At 40.0% G+C, this 26,203-nt stretch overlaps 3 protein-coding genes across 3 annotated transcripts in view; 2 read left to right on the forward strand and 1 right to left on the reverse strand.

Annotated features, from left to right (window-relative positions):
* Positions 1–5,257, forward strand: part of cerkl (CERK like autophagy regulator) — a gene marked incomplete at its 5' end in the record, with an annotated part of 14,411 nt that extends 9,154 nt beyond the window's left edge. The window contains 7 exons of the mRNA XM_010791107.1: positions 944–1,121; positions 1,393–1,440; positions 1,648–1,667; positions 1,746–1,863; positions 1,990–2,086; positions 3,931–4,127; positions 4,484–5,257. Coding sequence (XP_010789409.1) covers positions 944–1,121; positions 1,393–1,440; positions 1,648–1,667; positions 1,746–1,863; positions 1,990–2,086; positions 3,931–4,127; positions 4,484–4,562 — 737 coding nt within the window. The remainder of the gene's footprint in view (positions 1–943; positions 1,122–1,392; positions 1,441–1,647; positions 1,668–1,745; positions 1,864–1,989; positions 2,087–3,930; positions 4,128–4,483) is intronic.
* On the reverse strand, positions 4,955–7,851 carry LOC104962650 (integrin alpha-4-like). The gene is made up of 4 exons (XM_010791104.1): positions 7,685–7,851; positions 7,367–7,465; positions 7,115–7,234; positions 4,955–6,744 (listed from the first exon to the last, which is right to left on the reverse strand). Exons 1-4 carry the CDS (start codon positions 7,820–7,822, stop codon positions 6,640–6,642), a joined length of 462 nt encoding a protein of 153 aa, XP_010789406.1. The 5' UTR covers positions 7,823–7,851; the 3' UTR covers positions 4,955–6,639.
* Positions 7,852–10,154: 2,303 nt separating this feature from the next.
* Positions 10,155–26,203, forward strand: part of itga4 (integrin alpha 4) — a 16,561-nt gene continuing 512 nt past the window's right edge. The window contains exons 1-25 of the mRNA XM_010791108.1: positions 10,155–10,571; positions 11,739–11,939; positions 12,377–12,495; positions 12,806–12,906; positions 14,186–14,318; positions 14,644–14,711; positions 14,862–14,994; positions 16,362–16,447; positions 17,082–17,144; positions 17,227–17,367; positions 17,672–17,780; positions 19,564–19,658; positions 20,054–20,144; positions 20,228–20,273; positions 20,588–20,742; positions 21,052–21,206; positions 21,314–21,466; positions 22,089–22,165; positions 22,859–23,000; positions 23,216–23,317; positions 24,038–24,114; positions 24,522–24,611; positions 24,771–24,858; positions 25,106–25,213; positions 25,447–25,572. Coding sequence (XP_010789410.1) covers positions 11,752–11,939; positions 12,377–12,495; positions 12,806–12,906; positions 14,186–14,318; positions 14,644–14,711; positions 14,862–14,994; positions 16,362–16,447; positions 17,082–17,144; positions 17,227–17,367; positions 17,672–17,780; positions 19,564–19,658; positions 20,054–20,144; positions 20,228–20,273; positions 20,588–20,742; positions 21,052–21,206; positions 21,314–21,466; positions 22,089–22,165; positions 22,859–23,000; positions 23,216–23,317; positions 24,038–24,114; positions 24,522–24,611; positions 24,771–24,858; positions 25,106–25,213; positions 25,447–25,572 — 2,646 coding nt within the window. The 5' untranslated portion in view covers positions 10,155–10,571; positions 11,739–11,751. The remainder of the gene's footprint in view (positions 10,572–11,738; positions 11,940–12,376; positions 12,496–12,805; positions 12,907–14,185; positions 14,319–14,643; positions 14,712–14,861; positions 14,995–16,361; positions 16,448–17,081; positions 17,145–17,226; positions 17,368–17,671; positions 17,781–19,563; positions 19,659–20,053; positions 20,145–20,227; positions 20,274–20,587; positions 20,743–21,051; positions 21,207–21,313; positions 21,467–22,088; positions 22,166–22,858; positions 23,001–23,215; positions 23,318–24,037; positions 24,115–24,521; positions 24,612–24,770; positions 24,859–25,105; positions 25,214–25,446; positions 25,573–26,203) is intronic.

Genomic DNA, 26,203 nt, shown 5'->3' on the forward strand with positions numbered 1-26,203 from the left:
CACACACACACACACACACACACACACACACACACACAGTCTACCAATGTTGATGATGTAAATGATATGCTGAATATTTTTCATCATACAGGCCTCCTCCATGTTATAAGAGCACAGAGGTGTCTATCTCCTCTTTTAAGGATCATCTTCAATTCATCACCATGACTTTTANGCACTCTTAAGAAGCGCTGCAGGCTTAATATCACTGACACACACTGAGACACTGACTGAGACCCACACACACATCATGCCATATGGAGAGGAAATCTGATTATATCCAGAGAGAGAGACAGGCAGTTAGACGGACAGGTGGGCAGACAGCACTGCAGTTCAGTAGGTTAGAGCAGGTATGTGTCCAGATGGTGTGTGTGTGTGTGTGTGTGTGTGTGTGTGTGTGTGTGTGTGTGTGTGTGTGTGTGTGTGTGTGTGTGTGTGTGTGTGTGTGTGTGTGTGTGTGTGTGTGTGTGTGTATTCAAAGGCTGTGGGGATATGTTTAGAGTAGAGGTTGACTTACTTCGATCTGTTGATGGAGTTTTCCTGACATTTTTTAAAATTGGCTTACTTGTAAACACACTCAAATTGTTTAGAGTCATTTAAAGGAGAGTTTCACCCAATTGTGACAATCATCTCGAAGCTTTGAAAAAATTAAACATTACATTGCACAGATGTAACTATCTTCTTAAATTAGCTGCTTTAGAGACTCTTCACTCTATTCCAATGGGATCAATTTACGGAATCTATAGATATTAACACATACACACACAAACACACACTCCTGACCTCTTTCTGTCACCCATATTTGGAGTGCTGCCTCTCATTCATATTAATGAGCTTCTCACCATACGACCACTTGGCCTATGTACAGGCTGTGTGTGTGGAGGGTCCCAAGCATAATAAATATTCATAATCTTTCATCAGTATTCATCTCCCCCTCTGTCTGCAGGTCACCTGCAGCAGGTGGACATGTGCAGCTTCTCGTCTCTCGGTCAGTTGGTGCATTTCGGTTTCTCCGCCATGTTTGGCTTTGGTGGACAGTGCTTAGCGCGGGCGGAGAAGAAGAGGTGGATGTCCTCAACGCGGAGACGAGAGTATGCTCTGGTCAAGACGCTGGCTAGGCTGAGGTAAAACACAGAGATAGAAATGTATTTGTTGTATACAGTAAGTTAGATTTACTTTCTATACTTGAAAACATTTCACATAGTTTAAAATGATCATTTAAAACTACACACAACATTAATCACTCATTAAAAGCAGTTCTGAAAGGTGAAGATTTATGATTGTACGGATTGGTGCAGGCTCAGATGTGGTGTGGATCCAAGGATTTAGGTTATATGTAGTATAAAACTCCCAGAACTCTTATTCTGGATTATTTTTATTTTCTGTCCCCCTCAGACCAGAGGACTGTCAGCTGTCTTTTCTACCAGCAAAGAAGTCAAACAGGTGAGGAACATTAGCAATCTGTGAAACAAAGCATTAGTGCTCTTTACAAGGCTCTGTAGTTGATTATTTATACTAAATAATAAAAGTGGAATATAACTGCATGTAAACTTAAATGTGGTAGAGAAACAGGGATGTGTTTATAAATGTCAGTGTGTTATATTGATTGCCTGTCATGTTTAAAACTAAATATGATCTCCTCTTTCTCAGAGACAAGGACTCCGGGTCAGGTGAGAATGGTACTTGCTGGTTCAGATTTCCGTCTCTGTCAAACTAGTTTGATTTTGAATTTTTCCATTTGTGATCAGTTGATGCAGAAGTGGAGGAGTCCTGGACGACCAATCAGGGCTTGTATCTGAGCATCAGCATCATGTCCGTCCCCTGCCTAAGCCCACACACACCTCGAGGTCTCGCTCCCAACACCAGGTACATGACCAGCAGATCTGGGAATGCTAAAGTCAGCTGTGTTGTGACCATGAACGCACCGCGCTGCAGGTTGTTTTCATTCTGTTTTGCTTCTGAACGTTCTCTTCCACTTCCTGTTTGTGACAGTTTGGCAAATGGCAGCGCAGCATTGATCGCAGTCGGAAACACTTCCAGGTCAGAGTTCATCAAACACCTGAAGAGATACGGCAGCTCCAGTGGACAGGTGAGAGCAGCTGTTAATCACAATCTTCCAAACACAATGAAAACATATAGAAATGAATTCTACACTTTAGTTATTTTTATTTGAGTTTCAAATGTGTATATAATAATACAATAATACAAAAGCTTGTATTTGGACATGCCCATTAGTTTTAGGAACACTCAAATTTCTGTTTGAGTGCTTTTAATGGATTATTGATTTTGGAGGTACTCCAAAAATGGATTTCTCCAAAAATGGGCCCTGAGTTCAAACAAAAGAAAAGAATACGAAAGAGACATTCGTAAGTGCAAATACGGCAAAATGTAACCCTGGAAAAATAATTCAAAACAAACACAAGACCATTAAGTCCATTTATCCTGAAGATCTGTATTTGTTATATCTTTAATCTTCAGGTTAACTTTGAGAGATACAAAATGTTTGACAATAAAAGGGATTTTTGGATCTCAAATGTACCCGTTGTATCACTCGACCTCGCCATCCTTTAGGCTCCTCCTCTCACAGAGTAAAAATAAACATAGTAGTTAGATTAGCCTGAGAGACTGCAGACTAACCCACTTACTATATATACGGACAGTGTAGCGGTCACTGTCCTGCAGAGTAAACAGGCTGTTTACTCGCTGACCTACATCCTGACGGAGAGACGGACAGCTCAGGGAAAAACATGACAAGACGGAGCTGTAATGTAACCATGAGGACCCCCATTTGAGTCCCCACGCCGACATTGAACCTCACATTTGAATCTATTCACATGCCTTCTCAAGTCCAACAATCAGGCCAAACCAACCATAATTCAGTTTAGTATAATTTAGGACAAAGAAAACTGTTAATTTTCATGTTTTAACAGTTGAAGTCATGTTGCAAACAAACTCCCACAGACTACCCTGCAAACTTAAAAGTTAAATCATTTATTTGCGATGTTTCGAGTTTGTTTGCAACTTTTGTAGTAAATGTGCTTTTGGTCATAGCTGAAAACAATCTAATGTTTGGCATTTTTGAACAAAATATTACCTTTAATAATGAATAATTTCTGATATTAGTTTACAAATACATTTTGGATGATTACTTAATCAAGTAGTTTATTGTTTATTCATAAAAATAAAAATAAACTACAGTATTCCTCGTATAAATATAGTATATTAATCTGCTTGAAATTTGAACTTCATTTTTTCCCACCATTGGACTCTATAAAGTGCATCCACTTAATTGTAGAAAAAAAACGGAGGAGGAAAGACAGACAGGAAAGAGAGACTGTCTGTCTGTCTGTCTGTCTGTCTGTCTGTCTGTCTGTCTGTCTGTCTGTCTGTCTGTCTGTCTGTCTGTCTGTCTGTTGGTCTGTCTGTCTGTTGGTCTGTCTGTCTGTCTGTCTGTCTGTCTGTCTGTCTGTCTGTCTGTTGGTCTGTCTGTCTGTCTGTCTGTCTGGTCTGTCTGTTGGTCTGTCTGTCTGGTCTGTCTGTCTGTTGGTCTGTTGGTCTGTCTGTCTGTCTGTCTGTTGGTCTGTTTGTCTGTTGGTCTGTCTGTCTGTCTGTCTGTTGGTCTGTTGGTCTGTCTGTCTGTCTGTTGGTCTTTGCTGCCCCCTGTTGGAGCTCCATGGTGTTACAGAAGACAAACAGGGAGAGTCCACAGGGAGGAACCCTGTGACCTGTCCAGATTAACAACCAGATTAAAGAGGATCTTGACAAGCTCTTGACCTGAGAAAACCCAATACACACACACACACACACACACACACACACACACACACACACACACACACACACACACACACACACACACACACACACACACACACACACACACACACACACACACACACCTGTCTGTCAGTCTTACTGTCTGCCTCTCTGCAGTTCAGCTTCTCCTTTGTGGAGACGCACGACGTGTCCGCAGTGAGGATCCGCTCTCGCTCGCTGGTTGGCTGGTCGGAGGAGGAGAGTGAGGAAGAGGGCGAATCCAAAACCTCGCCAATCATCCAATCAGAGGCCTCCGCTTTTACCCTGAACATCGACGGAGAGCTGGTGGAGATTGCTAACGAAGTGCTTATCAGGTGTCAATATAACATCTTTATTATCAACATAAACATTATCAACAATATTATTACTGTCTGAAACAGGGTGGCAGCTAGTTATTAATTGATAAATAAGCTGGGGCGGTACATTTTTGGCATTATTGGGTAACAATTCCATAATTATCTTTCAAATATTAGTCATTTGATTGGTTCCCATTGGAAAGCAGTTTTATTGAAAAGGCAAAAAAAAGTAAAAATGCCATAAATCGAAAAATACAGTTCTAATCCTGCAGCTCTCAGAGACCCAATGACGCCAGAAAGAAACTGCCTACTACCCCAGCTTTAAATGAACACTGTTTTTCTAAAGTGCATTTTTGTGTACGTGGTGCGTTCAGGGTCCACCCGCGGCTCATCACTCTGTACGGGGAGGAGGTGGACGAGGCCGAGTCGACCGTCTCCTGCAGCTGCATCTGAGTCCATCAGAGAGACAAAAACACATCGCCATGGTAACAACAGTGACTCGACAGTGCCTTCTCTGGGTCATTACTGTTTCCATCGCGATGTGAACTAATGTAGAAGCTTTAATCAAAGTACAAACAGAGCTTTGCAGCTTCCTGTTTACTTCATGCATTGTTTTGTTTTTATAACTTCAGCTTTAATAACATAACGTAACTTTTGTAAGCTCTCTTTAACTCCAAACTACCCGTGCTTTGTAAAGTTTCTCACGCCTAGACCAGACTGAAGAGGATAAAGATTTTTTTTATTTTATTCAAATTAATGTTAATATTTTACAAAATGTTAATACCAAGCTCTTCTCAAATGGCTTTAGTTTGCTAATGCCTATTTTTTTTACAATTTTCAATTTGTTTTAACCTGTCCAGTTTCTGGAAGTTAAAAGTATTGAATCCAACACAAAAATATAAAGTTTATGTTAAATGTTTTTGTACAGATGAGCAGAACCAGACTCGACGAGCCCAAAGTGTCCAAAGACTGTAATATTTGAATATAACATTTTTTATTATATTATTCTGATAAAGCAGTCTTTTAACAGATGTAATCATGATGATGAAAACGATACAAGTTGTTGTTTAAATAGAAAATCCTTAATTTTAATAAAAAGGTGTTGCTAAAAGCAGTGAGACTCCAGTGCAGAACAACTTCACAAAAAACAAAAACATACTCATTCATTTAAATACTAAGAAGATATTTCTGTGTGATTTGCATTTGTATGAAATAAACATAAGGGAAGGTAGCGGCTGGCTTCGATGTCTGCATTCATTGAGTATTTTTAAATATCAAACATTACTTCAAGTAGTCTTTCAACATTCAACCCTGCGACTCAACATGTTGCATATTTTGCTGCATTTTCACAATAATAGTTCAGCTTGTATCTAGGAGCAGTTCACCCCAAAAAATATTATTTAATTTCTCGCGTACATAATCTTTGAGTATCCTAAAGAAAGCGCTCTATGATTTAAATATGCCTGAATAAAATGGTGGTCTTTGTGACTTGCACTTAAAAAGGAGGTTCTACAGAAAGCGATGCACGGCCTACCTCATCATGTCTCTGACAGCTACTTCTCTGAACTGCAGCCCGTTCTTTCTACATTGAGTTTGCATTTAGTGACCAACTTATGGAGCCTGCAAGTCACTGCAATTTCCACAACATGGTCTCGCAAACATCTCACATTAAAAGCCTGAAGGGATTTTATCCACAGAAACCTTTGAAGGGCTTTTAATTATAAACAGAAAGAGGAAGGGCTGAGTAATAAATAAATACTTTTTAACTGATACTTATTCTTCACATATAGAAATTGACACTGATTGAATGGCTTTACCATGACGAGCAAATAATAAAATATGTTGTTTTTGACAGGAACACCTTGTCTCACGCAGGAAAAGAAAATGACACTTAAATCTCTATAGTTGATGAGGCGTGGGCTGTGAGGCAGCTCTAACCTGTTAACATGTGCACCAAAATGAAAGCAAAAGCACACTGGCTGCTCAGGTAGGCAGTGTGGCCGAGGCGTGATGAGCCAATCAGAGGCCAGGTTTCCATCCCTTGAGATCAAAGGTCATCAGAAAGTCTCTTCCTTTGGCTTTTTTCAACTTAAGAGAGTCAGAATGGCGGTCATCAATAAGTGTCAAAAGTGATGTAGCATCCCAGGAAGCTCTGAGGCCTTCTGATTGATTCAGGTTAACTTCCCTTTTATTATTCCTCCATCCATTGCTGCCTTCTTTTCAAGTCTTTGATCTTGTCTGGATTTGTAAAGGCACATTATTAAAAATAGTTTTAAAGTTCAAGTTCAGGAGGCGTTCACTTGAGACATTTTATCATCGGTGACACGGGCGTCACGTCTGAAACCAGCTGACTCAGTCTGGACAGATTTCATTGGCCGACGGTGTTCAACGGCAACTTTCCACTGCTTTTGGATGAATTGGAGAGCCATATTTTCACACAGCACTCCATTCATCAGCACACATGTCTCATTGAATCTGTTGCACAGTCACAATGTGAACTCCCTCCTGAGGTCAGAGGTCAGAGTCGGGGTTAGGAAGTGCTCTCTCTTTTGTCGTTTTTAGGAACGTAGTCCCAGCTGTCTCTCTTGAACTCTTCCTCCTCCTTTTTCTGGAACTCCCTCTTAAAGAAACCGGCCTGAGAGACGGACAGGTGGAAGGAGACACAGAGGTACAATTAAAAATGATGCTGGTGTTGCTACAGCAATAATTATAACTTGATACACTGTGCTTTATCCGTTGGTTATGCTGTGGTTAGCTGCAGTTTATGAGTTAATTGACCCAAAGATTTTCTGCAGATTTTAAATGAAGGGACGCAGAACTTCATTTTGTAAAAAAAAAAAAAAACACACAAAAAGTATTGTGCAATATCCTGTATGTGTCTGATTATTATATTAGAATATACTGCAGTTTCAGTATAATTAAATTGCAATATGCGGTGTTTTATCAGTAAATAATATTATAACATACAAGCAATATACTTCCAGTGTATAAAAACTAATATTTACCTTCCACAAACACCAGATGAGAGCAGCCAGGATCAAAAGACCCAAAACTAAACTGACGACGATGATGAAGACCTTTACAGTTGTTGAGGGTTTCTGGGTAAAAATAGCCTCAACAACCACCTGGAAATATACATTGAATACAATTATATATATATGATTATTACTTAAACCCAGGATTATGCATGAGATAGAAGCACAGTACGGGGAAAAATAAAGTTTGTCTCTAGGGTTTTTGGTTTCCAGGTGTGTTACCTGTGCTGCTGGTTGTTCGTGGATGAGGACGGTGTGAGGGCTTTCTCTGGGGTTTGACATCAGCGCTGTGCTCTCCAACCTCATGACACCATGACGACCCTGAGATGGAGACATACATAAGGAGTTTTTCAACAGTTTCTCTAAATGCATTTGAGATAATTAAACATAATTGGCTACAGACACATCAGACTTACATGTTTTACATAAAGTGCCTTTGTGTTCTTTTTATGGAATTGCCATTGCCATTAACCTTTGTGTTTTTCAAAATGTTATTTATATTTGAAAAGTCTAAAAACAGTGTGTGAGTGTGTGTGTTACCGGAGCTTGCAGTAATACATCTGGGTTCAGTCTGATCTCCAGTTTGATTATGGCATCTCCTCCCGCCTCCAGGGTACCGAGCCGACACACCAACCGCTCACACAGCTCATCTTCACGGGCACAAAACTGCACAAACATAGAAAAAGAATAAAGTCATTACATTATCAGGTGGGTGGGTTGATGATGGTTGACTTCAACACAAGCATCTCAAAGGATGCTTCATCAAACCTAAATCACATTGGTCATCATGCAACAGCAGTCAAAAAGTCCTGCTCCCTTTCGGAAACACATATATATTATTATTATTAATATGAAGACTTTTTTGTTTTGAATATATAAATATTATCATGAATGTGGATAAATACTGTATTTAAAAAATACGGTAGGCCTATTATTTATATATTCAAAACAAAAAAGTCTTCATATTAATAATAATAATATANAGCGGGGGCACACCGGGACACTCCGCGTCCGAGTGGCCCTCCACCCTGAGGATACCTGCCCAAGTAGCCACTGTAGCCTTCTTTTTCAGTGGCTGCCGCCACGTGGCCAGATGTCCGGTAGGGGGGAGCGAAACGAACTGTGCTGGACGACCCGGGCCGTAGAAGCCCTGACACAGGCGGCTCACCGGCCTCGGAGGTATTGGTGGGGGAAGCGGCAAGCCTGCACGCTCCACCGCCATAGCCATCACAGCCGAGAAGTCCTGACGAGCCGACCTCTGCTGATGGCCTTCCTGGCGGTCAGCGGAAATCCCGGACGACGAGGTGTCATCATCGTTCGTCTCCGATGCCCGGACCCGTCCGGGCTGCTGGGATGGCGAAGACGAAGGGCACTCACTGCCCGAGATCCTCCCTCTCCACCACGTCGAGCTCTGGGTCCTCCACCGGCGAAACGTAGCCCCCCTCGAACACCGCCACTCTGTGCAGGCGGATGGATCGAGTCAACAACCGGCAGGCGCTGCAGACTGCTGATGGAGGCAGGTTAGCCTCCGCGTGGTCAGACCCCAGACACTCGATACGAGTATGGGGATCCTGATAGAACCCGGACATGTAGGACACGGTTGCTCCGCAGGTGAGTCCATACTGTGTATTTTAAAGAAATCTTCTTTGTCGTTTTGTTATTATCCGTCTCTCTTCACTCAGTTACTTCTCGTATGCTGCTTAGCTGAAGAGAAAGGGATAGCAGTGAGCGGGTGAGGCCGCCTCTCATACGTCAGGTGTGCGCGCATTCAGATCGTCCCGCCCAGGGGCCGGCTACGTCTATGGAAGTCTCAGCGAAGGAATGCGTGCATAGGATATGGGGGAGTACCCATAGAGTCCAGCAGAGGGCGGAGCCTGTGAGAAATATAACAACCAATCACAGCAGTGCTTCTCTGGCTGGCTCTGTCCAATCACAAACAAGAAGTGTTCCCCCTAAAGGAATACCCTTTCCAATGTGAAATGATGTAGTGTTTTGTGAAATGCTACGGCGTTTTGTGAAATACTGCGGTGTTTTCTGAAATGCTGTAGTGTTTTGTGAAATGCTGTTGTGTTTTTAAAAATGCTGTAGTGTTTTGTGAAATACTGTGGTGTCTTGCACTTCAGGGCCACCGTAAAAATGTGTAAATATTGTGAGCATGTTGGCATGCCGGTGTTAGCATTTAGCTAAATAACTTGGTGTTACAGTTGTCCCTCTGCATCAGGACCCCCACTGTTTCAGGCAATGCTAATGTAGGTCTAAACAATGTTGGTCTTAATTATACGTTACGCTGTTAAAAGTGTCACCTCAACTGAGCAGGATTACAGACCACATGAGAGCTGTGACGTCTCACTGTGGTAACACTCCCAATACTGGACTATACTCCTAAACTTCTTTAGACGTAAGTAAAACTTTAGGTACACTTAAAAAAGGCCATTTAGTGACTGCTCATGTTGTCTTGCTCACAACTTTTACAAAGATACTTTACCAATACCTCAGTGAAGAAATATACTTTGACACAGTTGTCCCACAAACAAAACTTTAAACCGTTCATCAAAATGTATTCAATATATTAAAAAGCAAAAGAAGGCGACTAACTTTTTTAATAAGAATGGCCTTCTTTGTCACATATTAGGGTCATATAATGGATTAATGTATACATTCTTACCAGCTTTGGTCCATAGTGTAGGAGCCGATAAAGTGGCAAATACAAGTAATAAATAAAATACGTCACTGTGTTCCATTGTAACATCTATAACTATTTTAAGACCCTTACTTATATTTATGATGATGGTGTGTGTTTGTTAGTTGTTTTCAAAGCTATATTTTAGAGTATTTGTATGTAGCAGGGATCAGACAGTTCAATGAGATTAAAGCTGCACTGAATCCATTCACACTGTAGTGATAACTGAGGAGGAAACACCCCGACACACAGACGCTCTTATAGTTTAGGCGGACATTGGGGGGTGGGGGGTAGAGAGGAAACACCGTAACACACACACACACACACACACACACACACACACACACACACACACACACACACACACATGCACCGCGCGCAGGAGGGAGGGTCTCAGTGCGCCTCGTTCTCAGTTTCATTGACTTCTTCTGAAACTGAGATGAACTTAGTTTAAGGGGTTTTCTCTTCGGTTTCTTTGACTCAGCCTCACTTTTTCTGTGTGTCACACAATCCCAGAGCCTCGGGGTGCCTCGTTTTACGCACAAGTCGGTTAACGGACCGAGGAGCAACAGGAGGTTTCCATCCAGCGAGTCACACCGGGAACAAGAAGGATTTAACGGAGACTTTGCGGACACACTGCGGCTCTTTGGTCCCCTGTGCCCGGTACTGATCCAGCCTCTGCGCAATAGGATACCGAGTGGACCCACAGTCTGACCCGGGATAACTGCTGTCTCAAACGGGATAGAGGTAAAGTTAACTTGCCGTTAGTTATAGTCAACATATGGACTTAAATGAATGAGTGGAAAAGTTAATGAGGAAGGTTTTCAATTATAAAACAAACACGTTTGCTTTTTGTTCCTGTCTTAAACTTAATGTTCTTTTAATGGACTGCTGGTCAGATTGAAGTTAAGAAATTTTTAACGACATTGTTTGATAAATCAAAAATGATTGCTTACATTTATGACTAATACGCTTTTCAGAATATAAATAAATGTTAGTTTGAAATAATTCACTTAATGTCAAAATATCTCAAAACTTTTACGACTTAGAAATATTGTTAGGAATATTTCAGTCCCCATGCAGGGCTGGAACAACAAGTTTGGGGGACCGCTGCAGAGAAATGATTTTGTCTAATTTCTTTGAGTTTGAGATATTCCTAAATAACAATTAAATTAAACTGTAGACACATCACTAAACAATTGAATAATTGTGTTAGACTCTGTAATAGTCCTTTATGCTATGCTATGTGCTTAATTACCAGTTGATTATAATGAAAGTTACTACCAAGGTAACAGAACATTTTAGTAGGCTGTTGTCAGAGTACTGCTAGCAGCTAGTTAGCTTAGTTTAGCATAGTTAGTGTAAACAGGGTGAAACTGTTAGTTAGCCTGGCTCTGTTGGAACAAAATCCACCAAACAACCCCTCTAATACTTACTAGTTAGCACATTGTGTCTTTATAAAGCCAAAAATGAGTAAAGCTCTCAATGCTAAGTCAAATAAGACAGTGATGCCAGTACAAAGGCTTTTTGCCTCTTGAAGATGGTGATGATTAAGCCAATTTTGTCATACAATATGAACATTTTGAGGAGATGTGAACAAATAGGACTGACTGATATACTGACTACCATATTTGGTTGTATACGAATTAAGCAAACATCATGCAGCCTTGAAATTAGTGGTTAAAGATATACTGTTTACCGATATTTCCAATCTTAATGGTAAAATAGGCTAACCAGTCTCGGCAGTGTTCAATCAAATGGTCTGACATATTTGGTGTATTAGGGAACTTTAAGAACTGGACTAGAATGTTGCATTTTTGTGAGTGAGTATGTGAAGATGACGACAGACGACAGATTTTGTTTTGATCTTGTATATTGATAATAATTTCCTTCTTCTCTCTGGTGTCCCTGCAGTCTGTCCTCCATCATGTGTCCCTCAGCGGGCGGCATGTGTACGCTCTGCAGCCTGACCCTGATCCTGGTTCAGATCCTGGTCCTGGTCCATCCTTCAACAGGGTACAATCTGGATCAGGAGCACAGTCTGGAGTTCAGCGGCCCCTCCTCCTCCATGTTCGGATACTCAGTGCTGCTGCACCGTCATGAATCCCACAGATGGTATTTATCTACGTCTTTAACCCTTTTTGATTGATTCTTGTTGATCAGTTATTAATATTTTACTGATCTGCCAGTGATCTACTATAAATGATCTATTAATGCTATATTGAGCTCATTTTGATTATTTATTAATTTTCTATAGAACCTCTGTTGATCTGCATGTTGATTCTCTACCAACCTTCTAATGACCCTCTTTTGCTCTACTCTTGACCCATTTTTAAGCTATCAGTAAATTTAGATTTATTAAATTAACTTAATGGTGCTCTATTAGCTGCCTTCTTCACAGTAGGACTGTGTCTGTGCATGTGTGTTTGTCTATGCATGCTAATTAGCCAGTTTGAGTCAATGAGAGAAGCTCTTTGATGCTTCACACACAGATGCCATTAAGACACTAAGCAGACACAAAGACAGACCCTGTCTCTGTCTCCTTCTCTCAGGTTGGTGGTTGGAGCTCCGGTAGCAAACTCGACCTCCAATCCATCGGTCCGATCTCCAGGAGTTGTGTACCGCTGCAACGTCACTGCCGAGTCCCACCACTGCCATCCCATGCATGCTGGTGTGTTCCTGTCTGTTTGTGTGTTGTTTCTTTCCAGCCTTTGGAATACAAACATATTCATTACACATTGTTTGCTTGAGCATTATCTATAATATTACCCATCCTAAAGACAAACGTGTATGCGTATTTGCCAGACTGGACTTTCTGCATCATACAGTTAAAAAAAACACACCACAAACACTGTTATTTATTTTTTGGGACGTTGTTGGGCTGAACAAGACAACACTGTCAGCTTGTTAGCTGTAAAACACCACTGATTAAGCTATGAAGGCTGCATGTGTGAAACTGTTGAATTTATGTTTGTGTGCAGACGTGCTGGGCTGTGGGAAGACGTGCGATCCAGAGAGTGATCACCAGTGGCTGGGAGTCAGTCTGTCCAGACAACCTGGAGACAATGGAGGGCACATCCTGGTAACACAAACACTTTCTCTCTGTCCTTCACCTCCTATTGCTCCAGAGTTTACCAGCCATGTCACAAATGCTGGTATTGTTTTAGCCATATAAGTGTGTGTGTGTCATTATGTCGAAATGTGTCCTGAAGACACCTACAATTGTGACTACCACAGGCGCAATGTTGAGTACTTTGTCAGGTGTTTCTCTGTTTTGTGACGCCAAATTGGCCCGGGGGCGTAAAGTGAAGGGGGCAAAGGTACCTTCGCCCCCCTGCTCGGACTACATCTATCTTAAAACTTGACCTTCCTTTGAATTTTCATTTCAATTTCACTTTAAATGGGAGCAAGATAAATCAATTGTCAACAGCCGAGTACGTTTGTCAATCCATCAGTGAGAAATACTGTGAGAGAAACAAAAAACACCTCTTCCTTTTGGATTCATAATCCAACTTTGTTAAATAACTTACCGCTGTTCACCAGCAGTGAGACACCGAATCTAGTTTTCCATACTTGTTCTGTAATGTGTGATTAAAGCCATAATTGACCATTTTCTCAATAGGGAGGTACCGTATGTTTAACACCTAATAGGCTTTACTTCAACATACCAGCAATCTAAGATCTCCATTTCTTGAAGAGACTCTAAATTTAGTGATGTAGCAACACTATTTACAGCAGCAGCAGCAGCAGCAGCAGAAGCAGCTGTCTCCTCACTGTCACTCATTGAGACAGTGAGTGAAAGATTACCAGGTTACATTTTGGTTCAATTACTGTCAGGTTGCCTTACTATACTTTACTAACTGTTTAAAAATATTTACACTTTATGTTTATTTATTACTTCCTCATGAGGGATATTACTTACCTGTTGAAATTTGGTTTGTTCATTTGCAAGACTTTATTTTATATTTTTATTTTAACTTCAACTATTTTATGTCTTAGATTCCCATTTAGCTCTTATTTGAAAATATACATGTTTATTATATATTAGGTAATGTTCGAGGTAGCTCATGAAAAAGAATAAGTTAAAACTGGAACAGGGCTAAGTGGTTCCACACACACACACACACACACACACACACACACACACACACACACACACACACACACACACACACACACACACACACACACACACACACACACACACACACACACACAGCCTCTGTCACAGTGTCATGGGTCATGGGAATAACAAGACTCTGTGCTTCTAACTTGTGATTGTGTTGTCAGTAATGAGTCCATGTCACATGTGTCTGTTTATGTGTGTGTGTTTATGTGTGTGTTTCTCTGTGTGTGTGCAGGCATGTGCTCATCGCTGGAAGAACGTCTACTACTCAAGGAGAGACGTTCAGAACCACAAGCTGCCCAACGGGGTCTGTTATCGTTACGGGAGCGACCTGAGATACGCCCTACCCTTAATCCCTTGCTACAGAGGTAAACACACATACATTACAATACAACAAGATTTGGTAACAAATAAGAAATATCATCCTCCGTAATAATGTGTGACTATCAAAATGTTTGGTGCCTTCATTACAGTAAAGGAGACCCCCCTTGCAGTCTCGCAATTATAACATTTGGGATCATAATAATAATTCCTTATATTTATTGTGGGATCATGGCTAGGCCTCGGTTTTTTCGTTAATATGTGTGAACGTTGCAGCTGTTCAGCTTCAAGAGCAAAACATTTGGGTTTTATCTTCTTCTTATTTGTTCACCTTCACCTTTCAACATGTCTGTTTGTCTTTGCCTCTTACAGATTACCAGAAGAAGTTCGGTGAGGATTATGGGTCATGTCAGGCCGGTATTTCCAACTTCCTCACAGAGGTCAGTTAGATTCCTCAGAATCCAGTTTGCCTTCACGGTTTCCACCAGTAGACTGAATTATGTAGACAATTTGTATCTACATTATGACCATATATAGTAAAGCTTTAATAGAGATGTGTGTCACATGATATCAACTTGTGCTGTTCTCAGGATCTGATCATCATGGGGGCTCCGGGGACATCTTATTGGATGGGTTCAGTGTTGGTCTTTAACACGTCCAATGGAGCGATGTCGGTGTACCTGGACGAGGACGCTAGATCTGTCAACTTTGGAAGCTACCTGGGTAACAAATCAGATCTTATACCTATTGAAGCCATTGCTGATACCAATTTAAAACGTATACTGTTGAAGCCTTCCTTAAGAACCATCATGAGCTAAGCCACTGAGTTATTTAGGAAGTGCCTTATCTTTAATTAAATGACTTGTCAACAAATGTAGGTAAGGTTTGGTGTAGAAATCTGCTTCTTTCTTCTTTTCTTCTTTTAACCAATCATCAAAGTCTAAGTCAACTTTATTGTCAATCTTTCAGTTTGTGTGTACAGACAGAGAGATCGAAATAGTGTTTCCCACAATCCAGAGGAATAAAAAAATACAAATATATATACAAATATGTATACAAATATGTATATACATATATACTGTATATACATATTCAAAAAATCTATAGACACATTTATACACCTGCACACATTAAAAGACATAAATAAAAGCACAACGGTCAATATATACAAAGTAACAGTCACTTCAAAATCTGTGAATGAATATCATTATAAATAATTGTTATATAATGCTGGGAAGAATTGAAGAAAAAAGTACATAATGATACATTATTATAGGCCGCATTGTCCCCAATTTGGTAAAACAGGTATTTCAATTTCTTAAACATCTAAAATTCAGCTTTTCTACACACTCCAAGAAAACTTTGCCTGTAGAAACTCCAACAGTTAGACCGAAAGTGAGTTTCAAGAAACCAGAATGAAATTGTACTTAGGAGAAGCCTAAAACACAGGAAGACAAAAACACAAACACTTTGTCATGGAAGTTCATTTCAACACATGTGTGAGTGTATTTCCTGAGTCACCATGCATGTTGTTGGGCTTTTCATGGTAAACAGGAAGCTAAGCACAAAGGTGAGATGTTCTTCATATGAAGGTGTTTATTTTCTCTGAAAACATCTACGCTGAGAGAGTGTGCTGTCCTTAGTCAGGATTGTATGTGTGTTAAACAGAATTTAACAGGAAGTAACAGCTGACATCAAAGTAGGATGTTCGGTTAACTTTAACCCCATTTGACAGCGGTGGTTGTGACATTTTTTCTTCCACACTCCAACACACCCACACACACGTATTCTTGCCTCAGCCATAACCGCTACATGTCAAACCTGAACCAATAACCTTTTTGGCCACACTGGTGATGATAAACTAACGGTGTTATATCTATTTATTTTTTTATCTTAGTTTGACATTTTCAGTCCTATAATAATTAGTACAAACAAAATGCTGATGACTCATTAGCCTACGCTTGCTCACATTTCTAAAGGGTCACCATCCAAAAAGTTTGTGAATTTGTGGTTCAATTTTTTTAATGTTCTTATTTACTTTTCATCTGCAAAATGCTGAATTTGTGGAACTTTGTCCTGCTGCTGTCCAGGTTACGCTGTTGGAGCCGGAAACTTTCTGAGTCCTAGCACCGTAGAGGTAGTGGGGGGGGCGCCCCAATACAACCAGAGGGGCAAGGTGAGACCCTCCTGTCTGTCTGTTTACTTACTGCACAGAAAGTCTATATGTTTAAATAATGTTTAAAGATAGCTTATTTTTTTTATAATTAATTATTTTCATTTTTTTTTATCCATTTGCTACATTCCTGCAATACTCGCACAACACTCGTTTATTTGATATTACCGCCCTAAATTTAAACGTTATCATATTTGAGCTTGCACTCTTTTATGTCTTAAATTATTCTTTTGCTTTAATATGAGTGATTTAAAAAAAAAAATTGTATAGCATCTTTTTAATTATTTTCATTTCCATTCCTAGCTTGTTTTCAAGCATTTTTTCACATCTTAACACTATTGAACGTTAATATACCTCCTCAATAGTCTCTCAAGTCTAAATAAATAAATATTCATATTTAATGAGCGTTGTTGGAGAGATCCCTAGATACAAGATTTGTTTTAGTTACTACTGCTTCTCTGTAACTGTTGTGCATATGACGATAAAGAATTTGAGACGTGTTAGTGGTGTTAACAATGTCAAAACAGTTCCCACGTACCCTTGCTGGTGTTGTGAAAACTGGAGAGTTGTTATTGAGGATATGTAAATATTGGGTGTTAAGTAGTTTCGATGCTTGATGTGTATTTGTTCTGTGCAGGTCTTCATCTTTACAGTAGACGACAACATGCTGCGAGTCGCCTCTGAAGTGTCAGGAAGTGAGGTAAGGAGCCACTTAGCATAAGCATTCTCCATTCCAAACAATGGTATACTTAGCATTTAGCTTGTGTGCTTTTGTTGTGTAGCTGGGATCTTACTTCGGCTCCAGTTTGCTGGCGGTGGATCTGAACGCTGATGGTTTGTCCGATCTGCTGGTCGGCGCTCCCATGGCAACAGGCGTCACCAGGGAGGAGGGGAGAGTGCATGTGTACATCAACCAGGGGCAGGTGGGCACACACACAATATAGTGTTCGTACAAGGTCTTGAAAGTTTGTGGATATAAACAATTTCTGTAAACTATAATTTAGATCTGTGGATTTAAGATTCTCAAATTGTGCTTGTTTTCACTCTTTAAAAGCTGTTAAAACCTTGATAATATGTTATCACAAAACAATCGATATTTATCCGGGCTCTCTGTGGCGCCAAAATGGCCGACATTAGGATCAGGTTCTTCTGTTCCATTCTACATATGAACATCTTCGAAAATACCTGTTGTGTCGTCTGTTGTCTCACAAACTGACTCTGTCTCAGGCAAAGCTGATGGAGGCGGAGTTTCAGCTGAGCGGCAGCGACGCTTACGCCGCCCGATTTGGGGAAACCATCGCTGACCTGGGAGACATAGACGACGACGGTTACCCTGGTAATACCAATACTTCAGCTGCTCAAAGCAATATAGTCATTGTTAATATTACTTGAATAGATCTTCAGCTATGATTATGTCTGATGTCATTTATAACTGCAGTTTCTTACTACTACTCTACTTGAAACTCTACTGTTAATTAAAACGGCAAAAACTAAACAGAAAATAACAACAAAAATCTAAAATAGACAACAATAAATATACATTTTCAAGAATTGAAATGACGGCATAACATGAAAAGTATGGAAGGAGCCAGTAACATAAACAAATTGTAAATAAATTATAAAAATTAAGTGTATATTGCACATAAAAAAAGCACAATAGATATCAATTGTATGAAAATACATTGTTAATGTACAACTACAGCAACTACTACTGCGAATACTAACAATACTGCTTCTGATACCACTGTTACTATTACTGCTGCTAACACCTTTGGAAACATACATATTGCTAACAGTGCTCTAAATCAGCTTTCTACTATATATATATATATATATATATATATACTACTACTAACATTACTTTAAAAGAGTGTTTTACTTCTAATTCTGCTGCTTTGTAGAAGTTGCATTACTTTCTCAAGTTGTTTTATGAGCATTTCCACTGGAGCAGCTGGGGGTGCACGTTGCTGCTCAAGGGCACCTCAAAAGTAGTAATTAGGGATGTTTAAGAGTTTCTGTTTGGCTGTCTGCCCAGATACAAATTACCCAACATGCTAGTAATACTACTACAATACAAGTAACAACAAAAAAAACACATAGTTTGTGAATTGTATATCTCTTGCCAAGGAGACACATCCCGCCACCAACTGCAGTAACTGCCACTTCCTGATAAATAACCTGACTAACACAACGCCCTCACACTCACACTCATGAACGCACGCACGCACACACACACGCACGCACGCACGCACGCACACACACACACACACACACACACACACACACACACACACACACACACACACACACACACACACACACACACACACACACACACACACACACAGAGACCCCTCACCATATGTGTGTGTGCGTGAGGGGTGGAGTGTGTTATTAAGGTAATTAAAACTGTAATGACAAACTGTTGCTGCTCTGTTACTGATCCTGCCTTCTAATCTGCCACAGCTAGATACAAAGATAAAAGGGTGTGTGTGTGTGTGTGTGTGTCTGTGCGTGTGTCCAGTAGCTCTTTCTTACTACCCCAAGAAATCTTCAAAGGACTTCAGGTTAAATATTAAATGACCATGCTGCTGTTTTCTCATGTTTATGTACTTATCCTGGATACTTTCATCCTGCTTAACATTTCCCTGCAGGGCCTTTCCAACACACACCCTTTGCCCCCTCAGAAATGTAGACCTGACCTCCCAGAGGATCAGTTGGGACCACACATAAACAATCTGTAGAAAGTGTAAAATCTGTAAAAACCTGCATCAAAGTAGCTACATTCACTCATGGCTGCATGGAAGGTAGCGATTGCAAGTCCTCACAAGTACAGAAATCTAACCTATGTCTTACTAAAATGCAAGTCAATGGTTTTCAATATAGGCTCTATATACTTTCACAAATATAAAATGAACTGTGCTTATCTTTGTGTGTGTGTGTGTGTGTGTGTGTGTGTGTGTGTGTGTGTGTGTGTGTGTGTGTGTGTGTGTGTGTGTGTGTGTGTGTGTGTGTGTGTGTGTGTGTGTGTGTGTGTGTGTGTGTGTGTGTGTGTGTGTGTGTGTGTGTGTGTGTGTGTGTGTGTGTGTGTGTGTGTGTGTGTGTGTGTGTGTGATTAGATGTGGCAGTTGGTGCCCCACAGGAAGACGAGCTAAGAGGAGCTGTGTACATTTACAACGGCAGGAAGGATGGCATTTCTCCAACTCCATCTCAGGTTTTTATACATTCAAGCTCTTTTTAAAGCAAAAAACATTTACATGAAATATTAAATGATAAGCTCTATGGAAAATGTAGATCAATGGTGTCTTATTTTGCAGAATATGAAATGTTTTTAAATAGCTTTAGTGACAACTATCACTATTTATAAGAAACCTGGGTGTTCAAAACAGAGGGAAAATGGAGTAAATCAAATAATTAAATTAAATTAATATAATACTGGATCATTATTAGACACATTTAACCTGCTGTTTCCACCAAAACAAGGGGGTCGTTTTTGTCACTGAAGTTTTTACAAGAGGAGAACAATGACCAGCCTTATAAGATCATGTTCTAACCTGATTATCATTCTGATTCTAAAGATGAAATAAACAAACTTGTGTGTGTTTTCAGAGGATTACTGGGTCGACTCTGGGTCGTGACCTCAGGATGTTTGGCCAGTCGCTGAACTCTGGCATAGACATCGATGACAATGGCTATAATGGTAATGTTAAAACCCCTGTTTCCTGCCACAACATCTGTCATATTGTACATTAAGACCAAGTTAAACTCTCTCTGTCTCTGCAGATGTGGCGGTTGGTGCTTTCCTCTCGGACTCCGCTGTCATTCTCAGGTAAAACCACACTGAAGCTTTGTGCTGAAACCAAAACCCTACAGTTGTAGTTCTGTTTCCTCTTATACAGGTGTACAGGAAGGAAACTCCTTTATTTAGCTGATTTGGAAGGACATTTTACGGCAGGGGAAGCAGGACATCCTACAAAAGAATAACCAAACGTTTCATTTTATGCTGAGTAGTGGGATTTTCTAGAAGCCTTTAAATAATACAATCCATCTCAGTTTTTCCACACACTTTTAGCATTTGCTGTATCTGTTACTGTTGTCAACATGCTTTAATAATTTCCCCCAAATGTGTCCTGTGTGCTGTAGGACCCGCCCGGTGATTCAGGTGAAGGCGTCTCTGACTCTGCCTGAGCACATTGACCAGCAGGTGGCTCTGTGCCGAGAACACAAGACTCCCACCGTCTGCTTCAATGTGACCGTCTGCTTCAGTGTCAAGTCCAGACACTTCAAAGGGGCTATAGGTACAGTAAACACACAGATATTATGTTTATGTATTTTAAAAAATAACATAAAGTGATATGATGTCAATCTTAGATAAGCGATTTGATTTCTTGATAAATTTGTAAATGTGCAACTTTAATCTCAGAATTTTTAGATTAATTTATTTTAACCTTCAACAGCCCTAATTCACCATCAACTGTAGAGCTTAGATTTTTTTCATCAGAAGTAGAACATAAAGGACACAACCTTCAATGATATGGTATATAAGAATATATATATATATACGACTTGCCAACTGATATCTATGTATGTTCCTCTGTCATCTTCAGATTTTCAATATCATTTGACCTCTGACCTACTCCATAAACCATCCTTCCCTCATCGTTTCTATTTCCATGGTAACGGGTCATCCAATAGCACCAGGGGGCGTGTGAGAGCACGACATGGCCAGCTCACCTGTTCAACACACCTGGCTTACCAAAGGGTAACACACACTCACACACTCACAGACAGTAAACAAGGTTTTGGATGGAATAACATGTCGATTGCATTTGCTGTGGTGATGCTAACATAGTGTTCTTCCTCTTACAGAAAGATGTGAGGGACATTTTTACTCCTGTCAAGTTTGAGGTTTCCTACAGTCGCAGAGATACAAACACCCACAGAGCCTCTTCTAAAACCTTCCCCCCTTTGAAACCCATCCTTCAGCAGAGCGAAGGACACCACAACACCATCACCAACCAGGTACAGACCAGCGCTAACGCTAACTAGGTAGAGCGACAGATAATCTATCAGTACAAGTGATTAAGTCAAATATATTTGTTTATTATATTGGAAAACCAAAGCCCTAGCTGCTTTGCTCTGTATGAGATGTTCAGAAATGTTCAGGTATCTTTGAGTAGTTTATTAACAATAAAAACCTTGTTTGCAAATACTTTCCCCAAGTTTATAGCTATTTACTAGTTTAATAGATGGCTTTGATCTATTCTGATTTCTACAATGATAACTAACCCTTCAGTTTCCTGTTGGAGCTGCGTCAGTGTCAGATCTGTCCTTCCATTGTCAAACCGATCTGTGTTGAAGGTCAGGAAACAGCTAATCTAGCGCTAACCGCACACACACAAACACAGACAATGACTTCCTGCTAATCCAGATGTGTTTACAGCTGCAGCACATTAACCAACATCAGTCAGATCATCCCATGTCCCACTGACTTATGAACAGAGCAGGGAGGGTTAACATGCAGGAATGTGCAGCTGGAGTTCGTCATTCACAGGAGTTGTTTTTCATTTTCATTAAAGAGAAAAACTGCCCCATTCATAATAACTCTAATTGGTGAACTCTCTGCCTCCTTTTTCTCTGTCAGACTTGGTTTGCTCGCCCCTGTTCGCTGGTGAACTGTTCGACCAACATGCAGCTGTCGGCCCAACTTGAGCTTCCACAGTAAGAAACACACACATTTTTGAATCATGAAAAAGAGAGATGAAAGGACAAAAACATGAGCATTATTGTATTTTATCAGTACAGTTCAGACCCTTATCAATTTCGCCAGGAGGTTATTCCCTCACAGAGGCTATCACATTATGCTAATTAGCTGCTGGCTAGTTCAAGAGGGTTCATGAAAAACAACATCATTCACTTGATGTTGTTTTGCTGTTAGGTTCCTGGGGTTATTCACTTGTGTAAGGACATCGTTAGCCTAGTTTAGCAAAAACACTAACATGACTATTTCCAAAGTTAAAAAATACTGAAAATTGAAGTTTTTACATTTTTGTCTGTGAACAGATTAAACACATATTAGTATCTCATAAAGTAAACCAATATTTGTAACTATTAAAAAAGACCTAAGAGTAGATTCAGATCAGAAAATGACAAAGCATTTTATGAGCTGCAACCAAAATCTACAAATTATGCAAAAATAAAACGTGATCTTTAATCGTGTCAATATGAATCTCTTGATTCAAAGTGTTTTCAGTCAAGGAGTTTACATTATTTAATCTCTGATACATTAAAGTGAGATTCAACAAATACACTAATGTTAGAAGTGATGGGCTCTAAATCAAATGTTGTCTTGCCCTTTAGTGATTGGATGTTCATTGGACTGAAACATCAATGTTTTTATTTTGTTGTTATCAGTCAGCAGCAGTATTTTGCTCTCGGCTCTGGACAAACCATCATGGTGAAAACTTCCCTTCTGAACTCTGGAGACGACGCTTTCCTACCTCGACTGACGCTGCGTTTCCCCAACAACATCCACTACATCAAAGTACTGCAGAACGTAAGTTTACAGCATGCTGAACGCGCGGCCCGAATAAATGATCGGTTAATGGTTTTAAAGTTATGACCCTAATAGTTGAAAACTCTAACCAACTTCAAAAACTGAATTTTATTAAACAGAAATCTTACAGAATTATAACTATAACAACACAAATGACTCATGTAACAACAAAGTAATCACAACAAACCCCGTCTGTGTGTTTCTGTGTACTGCAGCAGGACAATGTGGTCAGTTGTGATGTCACACAGGAAGTCAACAGTACGATGGTGGGTGTTGACTGCAGCGTCACCAGCCTCCTCCTACCAGCCCATGCCCAGGTAAACCTTAGCAAATCACACACTAAGTGAAATGATTGTATCACAACACTGATGCCATGTTCCCGCTGCGCCAAACATATCAACTCGCCTCTTTGGTGTGTAGGTACTTCAATCTTCAACTCCAGATAGTACCCCTCAGTTTTGGCAGGACTTTCAGCTGAGAGTTTACACCCACGTTAGCCAGAATTAGGCCCTGTTTTCCCATATGTATTTGTCTAATTGATTTATGGGGACGACAATAGTGAAATTGGTGAAGGACTGTGCGAAAGCCTCAAAAAAGTTACGATGCAATTGAATTGAACCGTGAATTAATGACCACTACAAACGCTAGCTTTTTCCACTTACAGGCTCAGATTGTTATTGACTGTAAAATAACTAAAGCAAAAGGCATGGCGGTATCTCTATCTGGACAGACAGACATTGCACAGTTTTTGAGTAATGAAAAGACACTTGGCTAATCTTTCTCCTCAGCCCAGTCTTACCGAAAACAGCCTGTAGGTCAAAGATGAGGTCAAGTGTATCTGTACTTTTTTGTTCTGCAGATATTTTTTTTATGTCCTTTTGCCCAGTTGTGTTTTAAATGTTGCAATATAAACTGTTGAAATATCTGAGTTTCCCCCAGAAACAAGCAGAGCAGCAGTTTTAAGGTTGAATTTATTTGTCCGCACACTGATGCAGCTGTTAATTTGAAATCACTGACACATTAACTGTTTCTTTTAGTTGAACATCAGCTTCCTGTTGGACGTCAGTCCTAACAGCACAGCTGGTGACGTCATGATTCACCTCAACACCAGCAGGTAAGGACACACCTCCGCTCAACTCCAGAGGGGAAGTCTCAAGACGTTTCAATAAAGCTTCCAAAGCTTTTATACCAAGTGCACCACTTTTGACATCACAACTCTTGTACCCGTACATTTGTCTTTGAAGCAAGACGTAAGAATAAAGTTTGAGATATTATTCAGATAAAAATGTTCAACACATAATACATGCAGTGGTCATTTTGTTATTTAGTTATAACATTTGTATGAGTTAACTTCAATAAAAGTGTACATTTAATGGATTCCTCTTTATTATTGCTTGTTTAGAAAGAAATGTAGAAATGCTCTGCTTTGTAGAGAAGAAAGGATCTCTCTTATAGCTGTTATTCGTACTGTGAATTTAGCAATAACAAAATATATTTAATGTTTCAAATCTCTTTTTCTAGTGATAACTATGAGAAGGCAGAGTATCTCCATGACAACTCAATGAGTCTCCTGCTTCCTCTAAAATATGGAGTCAACGTCAACATCCACGGGTGAGTCAGAATCGGCATACTATGATTTAAAAAAAACGTGTTACTGTTACACACAAGGCAACACATTAAAGTCAACAAACTTATAAATCATTAGATTATATGTTTTTTTCTTCTAGAAAATAGTTTCTGTTCTCTAATGTCTATCTGTCTGTCTTGCAGTTTTGTGACTCCCACCTCATTTGTGTTTGGAGATGAAGACACAACTCCGGTTGACTGTTATAACGAAAGATTCAACTACACATACAAGGTATCATTTTACTCTCTTCTCTGTAAAACTGCTCTACACAATGGTTATATTTCCCATAGTACAACACATCTTCTGTATGTGAAACTATTGTCCCGTTTAGACCAACCTAATCAACTTCCTTAAAACTACTCTATACCTCAATTCTACTACAGTTCAGAGGGAACATTGCTGTTTTAAGTCAACTACATTTGTTCAACAGTCACTTTAACTTCTGGTATGAACTGTATGATGTTGTGTGTGTCTGCAGGTGTTAAACTCTGGTCCCAGCAGATCTGTAGACACTGTGGTGGACATCGCGCTACCAAAGATCCTCGCACCTTACCGACACAGGCTGATGCAGGTGGTCGACTGGCAGGTACGTACAGAAGTCATTTTCGTCAGCAACTATCTGATCAAAGGAAGACTAGACGAGAAAAAAACAATGTGTTGAGCATTACGTATATTCCACCTCGAACATTCATGGCAGTGATGGTTGGAGTAGAAGAAGCAGTAGAAATATGTTTAGAATCTGTGTTAATAGGAGTTGTCATACAAAAAGGTAAATTAAGTGTGTATTTATAAATCTATCTCAATGTTCTCTCCCTACAGTCCTCTCACGGTGTGTGTTCGATCAGTGACACGACTATTTCAGTCAATGAGGACTGTGACGTCCCCGAAGCTTCCTTCATCAAACAGATTGTCTTCTTCTTCTCCTCCACCTCCACCCGCAGAATGGTACACCAGACACACACACACGCACACACACACACACACACACACACACACACACACACACACACACACACACACACACACACACACACACACACACACACACACACACACACACACACACACACACACACACACACACACACACACACACACACACACAATAGAACATTACAGACTTATTTAAAGCAGCGTTCACTGGCAGTCACGTGTACAAAGTGATCAATTGATTAAAAAGCTACAGGCAGGACTGGGTTCACTCGAGGAAAGAAGTCAACTACAAATCCCATAAAGCATCAGTGTAAAAAAAATCCAACCAGAAAACTTAGAATTCTGCTGACATGCAGCTAATGTTGGGTGAAGTCATGGGTTGATCTTTGTGGAATAAGGTTTAAGACCACCTTCAGATTTATTTAGCAGATGTGACTTATGTGATTAACAGTATCAGTGACGTTCTTGCTGAAAAGAGACTATACTAGATGAATTTACAGTTAAAGAAAATAAATGTCATTTCATTTCAATTTTTATTTCGAACAGATTAAAAAAAGAACAAATAAAAAAGAACAAATGTGAAAAACAGAATACCGTATTGTTAAAATACAGTATTTATCCACATTCATGATAATATTTATAT

The sequence above is a fragment of the Notothenia coriiceps genome, unplaced genomic scaffold (assembly GCF_000735185.1).
Source record: "Notothenia coriiceps isolate Sejong01 unplaced genomic scaffold, NC01 NC01_scaffold00035195, whole genome shotgun sequence".
Lineage (NCBI taxonomy): Eukaryota > Metazoa > Chordata > Actinopteri > Perciformes > Nototheniidae > Notothenia > Notothenia coriiceps.

Excerpts from the sequence above, each read along its gene's own strand:
- LOC104962650 (XM_010791104.1), bottom strand. The coding sequence starts at position 7,822 with ATGTTTGTGCAGTTTTGTGCCCGTGAAGATGAGCTGTGTGAGCGGTTG. Across the intron at positions 7,466-7,684 it reads ATGTATTACTGCAAGCTCCG|GGTCGTCATGGTGTCATGAG; the intron begins GTAACACACACA and ends TCTCCATCTCAG. Across the intron at positions 7,235-7,366 it reads ACGAACAACCAGCAGCACAG|GTGGTTGTTGAGGCTATTTT; the intron begins GTAACACACCTG and ends GTATATTTCCAG.